The sequence below is a fragment of the Pezoporus wallicus genome, unplaced genomic scaffold, assembly GCF_028554395.1.
Source record: "Pezoporus wallicus isolate ANWC-B61680 ecotype Strahan unplaced genomic scaffold, APGP_CSIRO_Pwel_v1 scaffold_3294, whole genome shotgun sequence".
Taxonomy (NCBI): domain Eukaryota; kingdom Metazoa; phylum Chordata; class Aves; order Psittaciformes; family Psittacidae; genus Pezoporus; species Pezoporus wallicus.
The window spans coordinates 14,365,169-14,378,021 of record NW_026635478.1 but is presented as its reverse complement, the minus strand read 5'-3'; the positions used below and the strand labels follow the sequence as shown (position 1 = coordinate 14,378,021).

Sequence of the window (12,853 nt, the reverse complement as noted above, 5' to 3'; positions counted from 1 at the left end):
TTGGGCCACGCAGTTGTGTAACTGAACTGTAGCCAGGGTGTTAAGGTCTGCTTGACATGCTGTCCTGCCCCATGCCCAGAATAAGACCTTCACCAAATGCTGGTGGGTTGGAGGTAGCTTAGGGAGCTGTGACTGTGCTGCTTTCTGCAGGATGTAGCAATGCCTGAAGCTTCAGTGTAGTGGGTGAGGAAGAGTCGGTTTATCCTGTTATCACAGTTAAGGAAATGCTGATTTGATTTGCTTAGCAAAGCATTAGCATTTCCAGGTAGTGCAGGTGCGCTTTATGAGTTGTCTGTATGAAAGGAGCAGCTGAAAGGAGGTTCTGTATTGTCTTGAAGCATGGGGCCAGTTGCCAGCAGTTGATGGCACACAAGTGTTTTTTAAGTGAGGTCATGCATGTAAAGTTCAACTTCTGTGTCGTTATACAAAAATGCTTAAGCAATTGCAGGACTTTGTTAACCATATATATCTGTCTCTTTATTTACAAATCTTTCACCTTGTGTAGTGTTACTGTCATAGTTTTACAATATCATTAAGGTAACAGAAGTGCCCTATTTCACTATTAGCTGTGGAAGTGGGAAGACCTCATCTTTTGTCCAACCTACAAGACACGCATACAACAGCTCCGTGCTGTTGGATGTACGACTGTGCCCTTGGATCTGAGCGGGAGCTAAACACCTCGTTTGCAGAAGGCAGTAGTGACATAGTTCCACTGTTACAGGAGCTGGATCAAGCGAAAGCACAGCCAGGTCTCCTGGCTGTGGGGCTGCTGCTGAGCCTGAGGCCTGGTAGGCCGTCACCCTGCCCGCTGTTCCCACTTGGCAGGCGGGCACCGGGACAAGCGGTCGGGCGCTCGCTCTTCCGGAGGGCCCAGAGCGCAAAGGCAGAAAGTGTGCTTCCATCCCCAAGCTGTGGGGCCGGCCGGGCTATGCTGCTCGTCCCGGCCGCGGCTGCTCCCGGAGGGCCCAGCGACGGCCCGCCATGCCCCGCCCAGACCTCGCGTTGCGCCTGCGCGCCCCGGTCGCATTGTCGGCCGCTGAGGCGTGCCGCTGCGCGCCGTGCTCCGGTGGCAGGCAGGCAGGGAAGGCGGCCGGCCGGTGGGCGGCCGCGGCGGGATGCGTTCGGTCAGCTATGTGCAGCGTGTGGCGCTCGACTTCGGCGGCAGCCTGTTCCCGCGAGCCATCTGCCTGGGGGACGCCGACAACGACACGGTCCGCAGGCGGGAATGGGGGGGGGGGGGGGTTCTGCGCGGCTGCGGGAGGTGGTGCTTCCGCAGGCGGTCACTGGGAGCGGTTTGTGGGGCACCTGAGAGCGGGAGCCGCGCTTGGTCGCCCTGCGGAGCACACCGGGCTTCCACCCTGGAGAAGCGTTGGAGTTTGATGGGTTTCTGAGCAATGAAGCTGCAGGGGTTGCATCCGGCAGCCCCCAGAGGTCCTTCGCAAGCTGACTGTCCCAGTGCTGCTGGGCTGCAGCTGGTCTGTGTTTCCATCGCCGTTAGACCTGCTGGGCACTCTCGGCATGGGCCCTGGATGGTGTGTAGCTATAGAGAGTTTAAGTTTTGGTCCCAAAACCTCTCCTGTTGCGTTGGCAGGGATGTGGAGCTGTGTGGAAATGCTTTGCTGCAGCGCAGGAACACAAAAAGGGTTTCTTGACCGTGTATTGGGACCCCCCCCAAATGCTTCTTTCTCATGGGTCTGATTTGTCTGTAACTAGGAAGAGTTAGCTTCACCAGATAGATGTAAGCTGTCGTTTCTTCTCTTCAACAAGCATATTTTATTACAGCTGTATTCTGTTATCCTGAAAAGTGCCATGGCTAGCAAAGCAGTAGATGATAAAACACATTTTCCCATGAGAAATAGTGTTATGTGGGGTAATGTATGCAGGGAGCTATTGAAATGCACACAATTTAAGTACACAGGGGCATGATGCAGAAGATGGGATGGTAAGAGTAGGCTCGTCAGCAGGGGTAGTTGGATATTTTAATTCTTTAATATTTTTTTAATATATTAAATATTTAATAATTTTTAAAGGCTCCTTTAAAGAAATAATCACCATTCTGAAAAACCTTTACCCCTTCATCAATGAAATTGAACATCCAGTGTAAATCAATTGTAAATGTTCTTGCAGCCTCTTTCTCCATGGTTACATTTTCTTTCTTGCCATAATCTTCCTCAGGTCATGCAAGAAAGATCAAGTCAGTCTAGACTGAATGATAGAAAATGTGATGATGATGATGACTAGCGGAGCAGGATGTTAAAACAGTGAAGAAACAATGGCTAGAGAAGCAGTATATAATGGGATGTTGCTCTGAGGACCTGCTCTCCAGCTCTTTTACCTGCAAAAGGAAAATTAATTGCTGGGTGTTTTTTTACCCCAGACCTTTTCTATTGGCTTGAGGCTGTTTCTAAGTCTTATTTTGCTTTGCTGCTTCTTCCTACAGAGTGATTTTTATATACGAATTCTGCAATTATTGCTGTGTGAGAATGTTACTGTAATTGTGAATTTCTTCTTACTAACTCAATTCTTTTATGCAGCTGAATGAGCTAGTGGTGGGAGACACCAATGGGAAGCTCTATGTTTACAAGAATGATGACAGCAAACCCTGGGCTGTGCGATCTTGCCAAGGAATGGTCAGTTCTAGACACAATTTTTAATGGTTGGGCCTTTTGGTGTGTGTGCAGCCAGCTGTCCTTTACCATCTTCGTGGCCTCCTCTAGACTTGCTCCAACAGTTCCATGTCCTTGTGTTGAGGACACCACAACTACACACAGTACTCCAAGTGAGGTTTCACGAGAGCAGAGTAGAGGGGCAGGATCACCTCCTTCGACCTGCTGGTCACGCTCCTTTTGATGCAGCCATAGGCAAGACCTTGCTTTTGCCCACAGCTAGTCCCATGGGCTAAAAGTGGTGAGCAAAGTACTGAACACAGGAACTGGGCTTCTGTCCCACCTTTTCCCTTTTCCTGTGCACTGTGGATTTGGTTCTGGGGCTCTGGGCAGTTGTGTGGCAGATCTGTTTCTGTCCCTGACTTTGCTCTTTTGTCCTTGAAAAGGCTGTTTTGAGTTCAAGAGAAGGTTATGAGAGAGGAGGAAATAGAGCAGAAGCTTATCCCAAAGCACTGTTTGAGTTCTCTTCCCTCATGTATGTCCTTTTCTCTTTCAGCTCACGTGTGTTGGTGTGGGAGATATATGCAATAAAGGAAAGGTGAGAGCAGCCAAACTTCCCAGCTGTGTCTGTAGGTCATGTGGGAGGTGCTTAGGGTCATGTCATATCCTGAATGTGGAGAAGGACAGGTTGCAGGTGCTTTTTCTCCAGGTTTGCTCATAGTTTTAGCACTACTGTTTTAAAACTGTCCTGTTTACATATAGCCTCTATCTTTCTATGAGCCGTAGGTAGGTTTTAGTGAGCAAGGAAATCCATCCTGTCTTCAGAAAGCACTCTTCATTTCCACATCTCCCTGTGTGAGCGCCACAAGGCTTTGGTGATTTGAAGGTTGCTCCTTTTCCGTAGTGACTTTTGCCCTGCTCTGTGCTGGTCCCTGGTGTGGGTTATGGCTGTTCTGCCACTTGGCTGTGTGCATTTAAGGTCATCTGGGGGTTAAGCCAGGACCACTGAGTCCAAAAGTCCCACTTTAGGCACCCTGCCTAATATACTGTCGCTATGTGTGCTCCAGTGGGGAGCAGAGCTGAAGTGAGCATTGGGAAAGCCACATGTTTGGGGATTGCGTGCACACATCAGCCTGATAATCCTGGTCTGACAAGGATGAGCAAGAAGTTTAGACCCTGCAGTACCTAGGTAGCTTGCTGACCAAAAACCTTCTCCTGTTCCCTCTGTAGCAGTCACCCATCTTGATGGATCTACCCTTGTATCTTCCCTCACCCTGCTGCGAAAGATCTTCCGCAGTTTCTAAAATAGGAAAAATCAAAAGGTTTTTCTCTTCCCTCTTAGAATCTTGTGGTGACAGTGAGTGCAGAAGGCTGGTTTCATCTTTTTGACTTCACTTCTTCAACTTCAAAACACCCAGATGCTTCAGGCCACCATGAGTTGGCAGCAGCAGAAGAGCAGAAGCCAGTGTTCAAGCAGCACATTCCTGCCAACACCAAGGTCATGCTGATTAATGACATTGGTGAGCCAGGAAGATGGTGTGGGAGTGCAGGGTGAGGGAGTTTGGGTAAGAGAAAGAAAATGTGTAGGACTCACAGAAGGAAATTACTCTCTTCCTGAAATAAGTGCTCTAACAAGCTACAGCTGAGTCATGGGTGGAAGAAGCAAAAACTTCAGGGCTTTTCCTGAAGTGCAGGTTCTCATTACGGGATTAGGATGTTCAGAGATGCTACGTGATGGAAACCAGCACAGTGGTGGTTTATGAATGTTGGGGCTCGTGGGGCTATGAAAACCTGAGAGACCCCATCTATCTCCTTGTGTTCCCTTCAGATGGAGATGGGAAGTGCGAGTTGGTGGTGGGTTACACTGACAGAGTGGTACGTGCCTTCCGCTGGGAGGACTTGTCAGAGAATTCAGACCACGTATCTGGGCAGCTGCTCCTGTTGAAGAAATGGCTGTTAGAAGGTCAGGTAAGGAAACTGGCTGCTCAGAGCAGAACTTGTCATATAGTCTTCAAGAGGTGGCTGTCTCAAGGGAAGAAGCACAAGATCTCAGTCCTGTGAAGAAAGTAATTGTCATGTTAATGGCTTGAAAGATTTGCCTGGTGCTTGTCTTGTACTTGCAGAGCAGCTGGTGGGTTGGTCTGGGAGACCAGTTGGTTGCCGTCACCCAACTAGAGAGCATTAGTAGAAAATACTGGTGTTGCTCTTAAGTGGTGTATTGTAGGGAAACATAACCTTTTACTGTAACTTGGACATTTTGCTTGTAGCTGGATTTGTTCCATTCCTGCTCAGCTCTGTCAGAAGATCTGCCATACTCAAGTTTAGGTACAAGGAGGGTAGTGAACTTTTCTGTGGTGTTTGAAGTTTTCAGTTTGACTCCATCAGTGTTTTTCCTCTGCCAGTATAGGTGGACAGCCTGTCTGTGAACCCAGGCCCTGATGGCTCACCAGAGATGATGGTGTCTCAGCCAGGCTGTGGTTATGCCATTCTGCTGTGCACCTGGGACTCTGAGCAGCAGGCCACGGCAGAGGGAAGAGACAACTCTGCCCCAGGCAGGTGAAGAGCATTACTGCGTATGGTAGATGAGGAGATTCCACTGTAGATGCCCATTACAAGGGGGCACCACCACACAACGTCTTTCTGAGGGGGGTGCTGTAATTTGTCCTTGCTTCTCTGACCTTGCTGCAGTGCTGGGACTTAAGCGCACCTTCTATGAACACTCTTCGTGTCTCTGTCACAAAGATGAATACTGCTGCTTTCCTTCTATCCCACTCTTCTTGGTTTGGGCAAGGAGAGTGGCAAAACCATCTCACTGAGGGGGACAGTACTGGGGGCTAAGGTAGGGAAATGAGTGACCTAGATCTTCAGAGAAAAAGTAGTAGGCAATCTTGTGACCTATCTAATGGTCGGAAGGGTAGCAACTGAATAGCTGGGCTCTGAAGCCAAGGGTGGTACTTTGAGTTTATTCACTTGTTTCTTCCAGGAGAGGTAACTGGAGGTTTTTATAATGAGACCTTTAGCAGCCAGTGCTGTAAATAACAACCAGAGCAATCAGGATGAGCAGAGAGTTTATTGTCCTCGGCATTGGAGGGGCCCTTGGAGGGGATTCAGGTGCTTCCATGGTGTTCTGTGGGATTTTAAGGCAAACCCAGAAAACTGTAGGAGGAGGGTTTTTTTTTCTTTGATTGGAATACATGTTCTACTGGCATTTTCCATGCTATTTTTTTCCCCCATGTGTTCCTCTCCTTTTTGTTTTGAGCTCTTTACAGTTTTTTGATGTATCAAATCATTCTGTTTTCATTTTTTAAACATTAGAGAGTTCCTTTCATACCTAGGGTGGTACGCATTCTTTTCCTTGGCCTTTGCCATTAAAGGGCTAATCTATGTACAAACTCTTAGCAGTCTCTGAATTTATAAAGCTTTGGAGTACACTGGTCTTGGGATTATTGTGGCATGGTTCCCTGGCCTTTCTCTGATGTCTCTGTCTTTTTCCTAGCGAAGGCCCTATTCGAGACGTTATTCTGCACCAAACATCTGGACGGATTCACAACAAGAATGTTTCCACTCATCTAATTGGTAGCATTGGACGAGGTGAGAGATTTAAGAGCTTGGGGTCTCTGGCCCAACGATTGATAGTTTTTCAATATGTCAGTCCAGCATTAAATCAGATTTCCTGTGGTTGAAAAATACCAGTGGGAGAGAGCTGCAAGAACAGAGGGAACTTTGCTTCTGTTAGCCAGCTCCCAAAGAAAGACAGCTGGATTATTGCATTTGAACTTCCTATGGCTTTGTGCCTTCCTTAGGTATATCCAACTGTTCAGCTAGCACAGCAGTTTTTCAGCAACCTCCACTGGTCTGCATTTAGTCATCGTGAATGGCTGCCATGCCTTGCTTCTGCAGATGTCCTTGGTCTTTTGCATGGCTGCAGCTTATGCCCTTCTTACTCCCTAGATACATCTTTTCCTTTCCACAGCCTCAGCTTTATTTTTTTGTGGTTTTTAGCATTTGATTCCCAGTACCTGGCATCTGTATACTGCTCTTCCTTCACCTAGGCAGGCCAAATCCCTTCAGAGTTTCCATATTTAATTTATATCACTGTCCTCTGTCTCCCTCCAGTGTATTCCATTCAGCTGTTGTATCTAAACCCTCCACAGCTACTCATTCCCCTCAGCCCTCACATGCCGCTGCTGTGTCCAGACTTTTCTTACACACTGCCACTGCTTTCCTTGTGTAAATGCCGTGTGCTCTGATTTGTGCCTGGTGCACCTGCAGAACCTTTCTTTTGATACCTATGGAGAATAAGCAGCTTTCACGTCCCATTGGAGCCTGTGAGCATAATACAAGAAAGCAGAAAATCTAGCTGCATTTGCTCTGTCCAAGTATTACCCTCTGCAGTGCTGCCTGAGAACAGTTTAGGCTGCCCAATGTAACTTTGAGCTGGGGGAGAAGAGCAGTCCACTGAACCCCCTGCTCTTCTCCTTTCCCAACTCTTCCAAAGCTGTTATGTTTTTAGCATCTCAGGTGCTGCTATGAGCAACAGGGTCAACAGAACATGAAATCAGTTATTTCACTGCATACTAAGCTTTTCATCTAATGAAGGTGTCTTGTGAAAAATTAAGGCACAGAGTAAAGGATGAAGAGAAGGTTGGGAAAAGTCCACTAATTCTGAACGATAGGTAATGAAACAGCCTAAGAGTGCCATGCTGACCAGTTTGTAAGGGGGACACAGCAGATCTTTTTGATCAAAGCCTGTACAGATGAATGTCAGCTAGGGGCAATAGAGCACTCAAAACAGCTGGCTTGGTTTAAGCTGATCTGCAGAAACAGGGTAGTCTGTGTTCTGTAAGTGTGCAGGTTGTTATAGCTTGGAGCTCTCTATGGGCAGTGGAGGTAGGCTTGCAGAATTATATTTCTCTAGGGAAACTGCCTATCTGTTTTCAGCTCTGCTGGCTTGTACCTCACTGCCAGGTTTCTTGGGTTCCTGTAGACCCCAGAAAACCAGTGTCTCTCCTGTGTTGTCAGTGAAAGGATGAAATGCAGCTGTAGTTAAATACAGCTCCAAGTCTCACTAAGTGTGACACCGCTTTCAAAACCTGACCTTGCATGTCTTTTATGATTGGTAGCTAGGTAGAGAGTGTACTGAAGGGTGAACCAGCCTGCTGGTCAGGGAGTCTCCTCTTCAGATGTATCTAGTCGCATTTGTCAGTGCTATCTTGCACACAGCTGTGATATATAGGACATTTTAGAGAGAATGTTGCTTGCAGGATTTTTACAGCTGTGTAAATATAGTCCAGGAAAACCAGGGCTGAGTGTGTAGATGAGCTACACATGTCTAATCTGCTTGTAAAGGGCTCTCTAGCCCTTGTGTTTGTCTCTAGACCAGTGTTTGGTGGGAGAGGATCACGTCTTCTGTACAGTTTTGCTGTAACAAAAACAATAGGGTGGTAGCATGATCTCTACAGACTCATTCAGGAATTGCCATGAAATGCTTTTGTGCTAATGTGACTAAAGCTTTGTCCTTCTGGTGGGACCTCTCTTTTGATGCTGTAACGTGCCAGAACAGTCAAAGGCTGTGTTCCTGCCCTTGAAAGAAAAGGTGAGGGTAGTTTTAATACTCTTGCCTGGATTTAGCTGTTCTTTACTTTGTCCCTTGTGATGGTCCTGGCTATGCTCGTGCATCACATAGAGAGAATGTGATGGATATCAGAACTGCCATGGGCCTCCAAGTGCATATGTGGTACAGACAAACTCTTAAGAGCAACTAGCAGAGCCAGACATGCTGATATCAACTGACAGAAGGTCTTGAGTTTTGAGATGCCAGTGCCCTACAAATGAAAGTCATGAAGTACAATTGATTGCAAGAATCTGCAGGTATCTGGTAAGCAGAATGTCAGGGCTGGGCAAAAAGGAAGCAGGATGGATCAGCTTGTTTGGGTTTTTTTGTTTTTTTTTTTAGGAGATGGCGGGGACAACGCTTACAAAATGGCATCAACTCTTGTAATTCTCTTCTGCACTTACAGGCTCCTCCAGTGAGAATAGTGGCTCAGGTCTCTTTGCCCTCTGTACTCTGGATGGTAAGTCCTACTGCTGTCCTGGAAGAAAGGCCTGTGAGGTGGCCAAGGCCTGTCATTGATTCAAAGAAGGGAATCAGGGGCACAGTGCCTTTTGTTTTGAAAGAAGGGGATCTGAGCTTCAGAAACACTTCCTGAGTCAGGCAGGAGAATTTGACTCCAAGACTTTTGCTGACATATTTTGTATGAAGGCATGAAAACTAAGACAGAAGCCAAGGTAAGAGCTGTTACTGTGATCAACTCCCCCATAAACCAGGCATATGATAACATGCCTGTATCTGAGGGCCCGATGAAACATTAAAGCTGAGTCTGTCTTTCTGTTCCTCACTGAATTGGGACTGGTGTAGCACAGGCTTGCTCTCTCCAGAAAACCTGTTGTGTTTTCTTTCTGTTATGAATATCTGCCTTTCTCACTCTCCTGGTACAGTGTATTAATCCGTGGATTTCAAAGCATTGTACAAACTGCAATTACTTGTATGGTCCTATAGTCTGTGCTGGGTAGAAGTATGAATATCACGCTGCAGCAGGCAGCTGGGAAAATGAAAAGTCTAGGTCAAAGGCACACTGAAAGCTTGCAATAAAGAGTGAGACTAGAACTTTCAGCTGCTGATTTCTAAGTTGCCTGCTTACCCATTTTTCAAACAATTGTCTGAGATGCCAATTCAAAAGTGCCATTCCTGTAGACAAAAGACTACCACAGCAGAGAACTTGGAAGGAGTTGGATTGTTTCCAAAAGCAGTTAAGGGAATGGGTGCTGGAACTTGAGTATTGGTAGAGAGGAGCTGGCCTCACACAGGCTTGGAACCAGGTTCTTCTGCTGTGCCCTGACTGCAAAATGGGACTGGTCTAATGAGCTGAATGCAGGGTTTCTGTCCAAAAAGCACAGTGTGGAGACAGTATGTTGTGCTCTCCCTTCGCAGATGACAGCCTGGCCTGTTTGGGCCAGATGTCCACCCTCCCAATGATTTTCTGCTGGGGAATTTCTGATTACTCTCTGGGCCTGAACCCTGAAGCTTCTGCATCCGCAAGGCTTCCTGCCTCACTCTGGTTGACTCAGGAGGTATAACAAGGCTGGATGGCACTGTGAAGCTAGATTCATGTTTATGTTCCACTTTCTCATGGCTACCCTCTCTCCACTCCCCAGTACTATCACAATATATCTGGATGATAGAAAAATACCTATGTGAGGTAGGTGTCCAGTATGGTTTTAGCAGGCAAGAGGCCATGCCCATGCTATTAGCCAGCCACTTGTCAGCTGATAACTGTCAACATGCTGTCTTGAGATGACATGATCTGCAGGACATGGTGAGAAACTTCAAGTTCACTCACTGTCTCATGTGAGATCTGTTGATGTACTGTACTTTGGGAGCCTAGTTTTGGCTGGTTTTCTTCTTGTCGTAGAGCACACTCCATTCAGTAGGGCTGCTGCCACTTTTCCTCTCTGTTTCCAGTTACTGACAACAAGATAATGGGCTGCTGTGCTTCCCACTGTTACCTGTTATCAAACACAGCCTGTATCACTCGCCCAACCTTTTGCCTGCACCAGACCCTGGTTGCTGACAGAATGTGTAGGGCCAAGTGTTAGCAAACATTGTTCCCTTCTAATACTTTCAAGACAAAACTTATTTTAAGTTTTTTTTCTTCCCTTCAGGGACATTGAAACTCATGGAGGGAGCAGACAAGCTGCTCTGGTCTGTGCAGGTTGATCACCAGCTGTTTGCTCTGGAAAAGCTGGATGTTACTGTGAGTGTCTGTGAACGGGGCTGGAAGGGAGCAAGGCAAAAACTCTGCATGATTTTGTGTGTAGGAATATAGGAAGGGCAGAAGGAATATGACTTGGCTGAAAAAGGCTGGGATTATCTCAGGATGACACAGAGTGCTCTGACTGTGCTGATGCATTTTGCACTCATGTCAGTCTGTCCATCTGCAAGAGGTTGAGCTGTGTTTGACCTAGTGAGCCCAACATCCTGCTGTGAACTTTTTTGTCCCCCAGCTACTCTTTTATCATATTGCAAAGTTAAATGGTTTTACACATTGCTAATACCCTGATTGTCTATAAGATCTTATGATACGTAAGGATTACAACAGAGAAGAGAGAGATGGTCTCCAAGTGCAAAAAGACTGGACAACTGCAAAGTGACTGAACAAGGCATCCAGAAGTGACATCTTATTCAGACAATAGTGTTCATGTCTCTGAACAAGCAGGAAAGTTCTTGACTGCCCCTGGAAATAGTTGAGGTCCATGTTAATATATGATCTTATGGTTCCTACAGGGCAATGGGCACGAGGAGGTGATTGCCTGTGCGTGGGATGGTCAGACATACATCATTGACCACAATCGGACTGTTGCCAGATTTCAAGCAGATGAGAATGTCAGCGCGTTCTGTGCAGGTGAGGAGCCTGACTGCAAAGCCAGTCCTCACAGCATTTCTCCCTCAAAGCTACTACTGCCCTCGGGGAGACCTGGAGTCCTTTGTCTGTCTGCAGTGGGAAGTAATTTCCCTGTGTGTGTTACTGCAGAAGACCCAGCAAGTCCTTCCTCTGGTGGCATCTGGGAAAAGCTGGGGTGAGAGGAGGTGATGCTGAGGTTTGTCTGTGATGGTTTTGGGTTGGGTTTTTTTTTCTGTTCCTTTTGGGAGTGCTACAGGGCTCTCTTGTCTTCCCCACTGCTTTTTTTATTTTACTGTTCTCAGGTGGAGACAAGGAGCTCCATGGAACCAGCCTGAGCCTTGCGTTTGCCTTTCCGCAGGCCTCTATGCATGCAAAGGAGGAAGCAACAGCCCCTGCTTGGTTTATGTCAGCTTCAATCAGAAGATCTACATCTACTGGGATGTGCAGCTGGAGAGAATGGAGTCCACCAACCTGTTGAAAATCCTGGATTGTAACCCAGAGTTTGGAAGTCTCCTGAAGCAGCTGGGTGTGGGTGAGTGCAGAAAGGGTGGATATATATGGGGAAAAAAGAGAGGAAGGCCTGCTGGCATATGAAGTGCTGGTAACTAGAGTTTCACATGCTTCTTGAGGAGGAGGGGCTTCCATGTACTACTTGCTGAGAATCCCTAACAACTGTCTGTCTTCTCCATAGAAAGAAGTGATGTTTCTGCTGTCAAAAATCTGATTCACAAAACACTGTATTTTCCTGAGAAATGGCAGCAGAGCAGCACCACTCAGTGTCAGGACCCTGCTGGAATAGACTCCTCTGCCCACTGCAGTGTCGTCCAGGATCCCTTATAACAAGCCACATGGAGGCTGACATCTTTAATACCTGCACAAACTCTTCTGAAACTGGAATCGGTTATCTAATGAAGACGAGACTGTTCCCATCTCTGTCAAAGTTTCCACACAGCAAAGGGCGTACAGGCCAGATTTTGTGGCAGGATGTGCGTGATTGTCAGCTTGAGTGAAGGTGGTGGGTTGATTTGTTTTTAGCTAAGGAAGCTACCAGAACATTGCTGAGTTCAGGGTCCTGCTTATTGGCCTTCCGTTGCCAGTTTCCATGTTCTCTGCTAGCTAAGGCCCTTTACAGGTGACTGAGGAGGAGCACTGGGGACATAAATGGAGAGAATAGCTGAGTTCAGTCTCTGTTTTGGCCTGTTCTTACAACTGCTCTGGTGATTACTTCTGAGTTCTTAGCAGAATCACCATGCAGGAACTGCAGACAGAGGAATTGAGTTAGGGAGCAGGCATCTAGGGGTGTTTTTAAAGTAGGCCCAGGCACTGCTTGCCTTTTCTCTGCTGCCGCTCTTCTACCAAGCAGTTTCTCACAGACTACCTCCTGTTCTGAGGAGCTGGAGACGTGTTTGAGAAGAACCACAACTTGCACTGACAATGTTGTCAAGAGGTAGCAACTACAGCAAACTCGGCTGTTCTCAAGAGGCGTTGCTTTCTCCGTCTGCTTGGGCAGGGTGATCCCAGAAATGGCTGTGACTTGGCAAAGCAGCTGTGACCTGGGCAGTAAGAGGAATCTGTCTTAAACATGGATCTGTGGTGTTGAGAGAGCTTGGCCATTCCATAATAAGGAGTGGAAGTGCCACGCTTCCCTCTTATTGTGGAGAGTGCCATGCTATTTTGAGTCCTGCACGACTGAAAGAAGTGGACTGGAGATAATGTTCCACTTGCTGGTATGCAGTCTGGAAAAGGCTGTTGCTCACACAGGCTGCTTGTATGCAGAGGCCAAGG

At 47.2% G+C, this 12,853-nt stretch overlaps 2 protein-coding genes across 2 annotated transcripts in view; both read left to right on the top strand.

Moving 5' to 3' along the window:
- The window catches only part of NECAP1 (NECAP endocytosis associated 1), a 150,182-nt gene that overhangs the window by 86,960 nt on the left and 50,369 nt on the right, over positions 1-12,853 (top strand). The gene's annotated exons all lie outside the window — the stretch shown is intronic.
- ITFG2 (integrin alpha FG-GAP repeat containing 2) lies at positions 1,095-12,354 on the top strand. Its single transcript, XM_057428928.1, has 12 exons — positions 1,095-1,211; positions 2,535-2,630; positions 3,163-3,204; positions 3,949-4,126; positions 4,435-4,574; positions 5,014-5,162; positions 6,103-6,197; positions 8,627-8,680; positions 10,329-10,420; positions 10,951-11,068; positions 11,427-11,600; positions 11,760-12,354. The coding sequence occupies exons 1-12, from the start codon at positions 1,116-1,118 to the stop codon at positions 11,906-11,908; spliced, it is 1,383 nt and encodes a 460-aa protein (XP_057284911.1). The 5' UTR covers positions 1,095-1,115; the 3' UTR covers positions 11,909-12,354.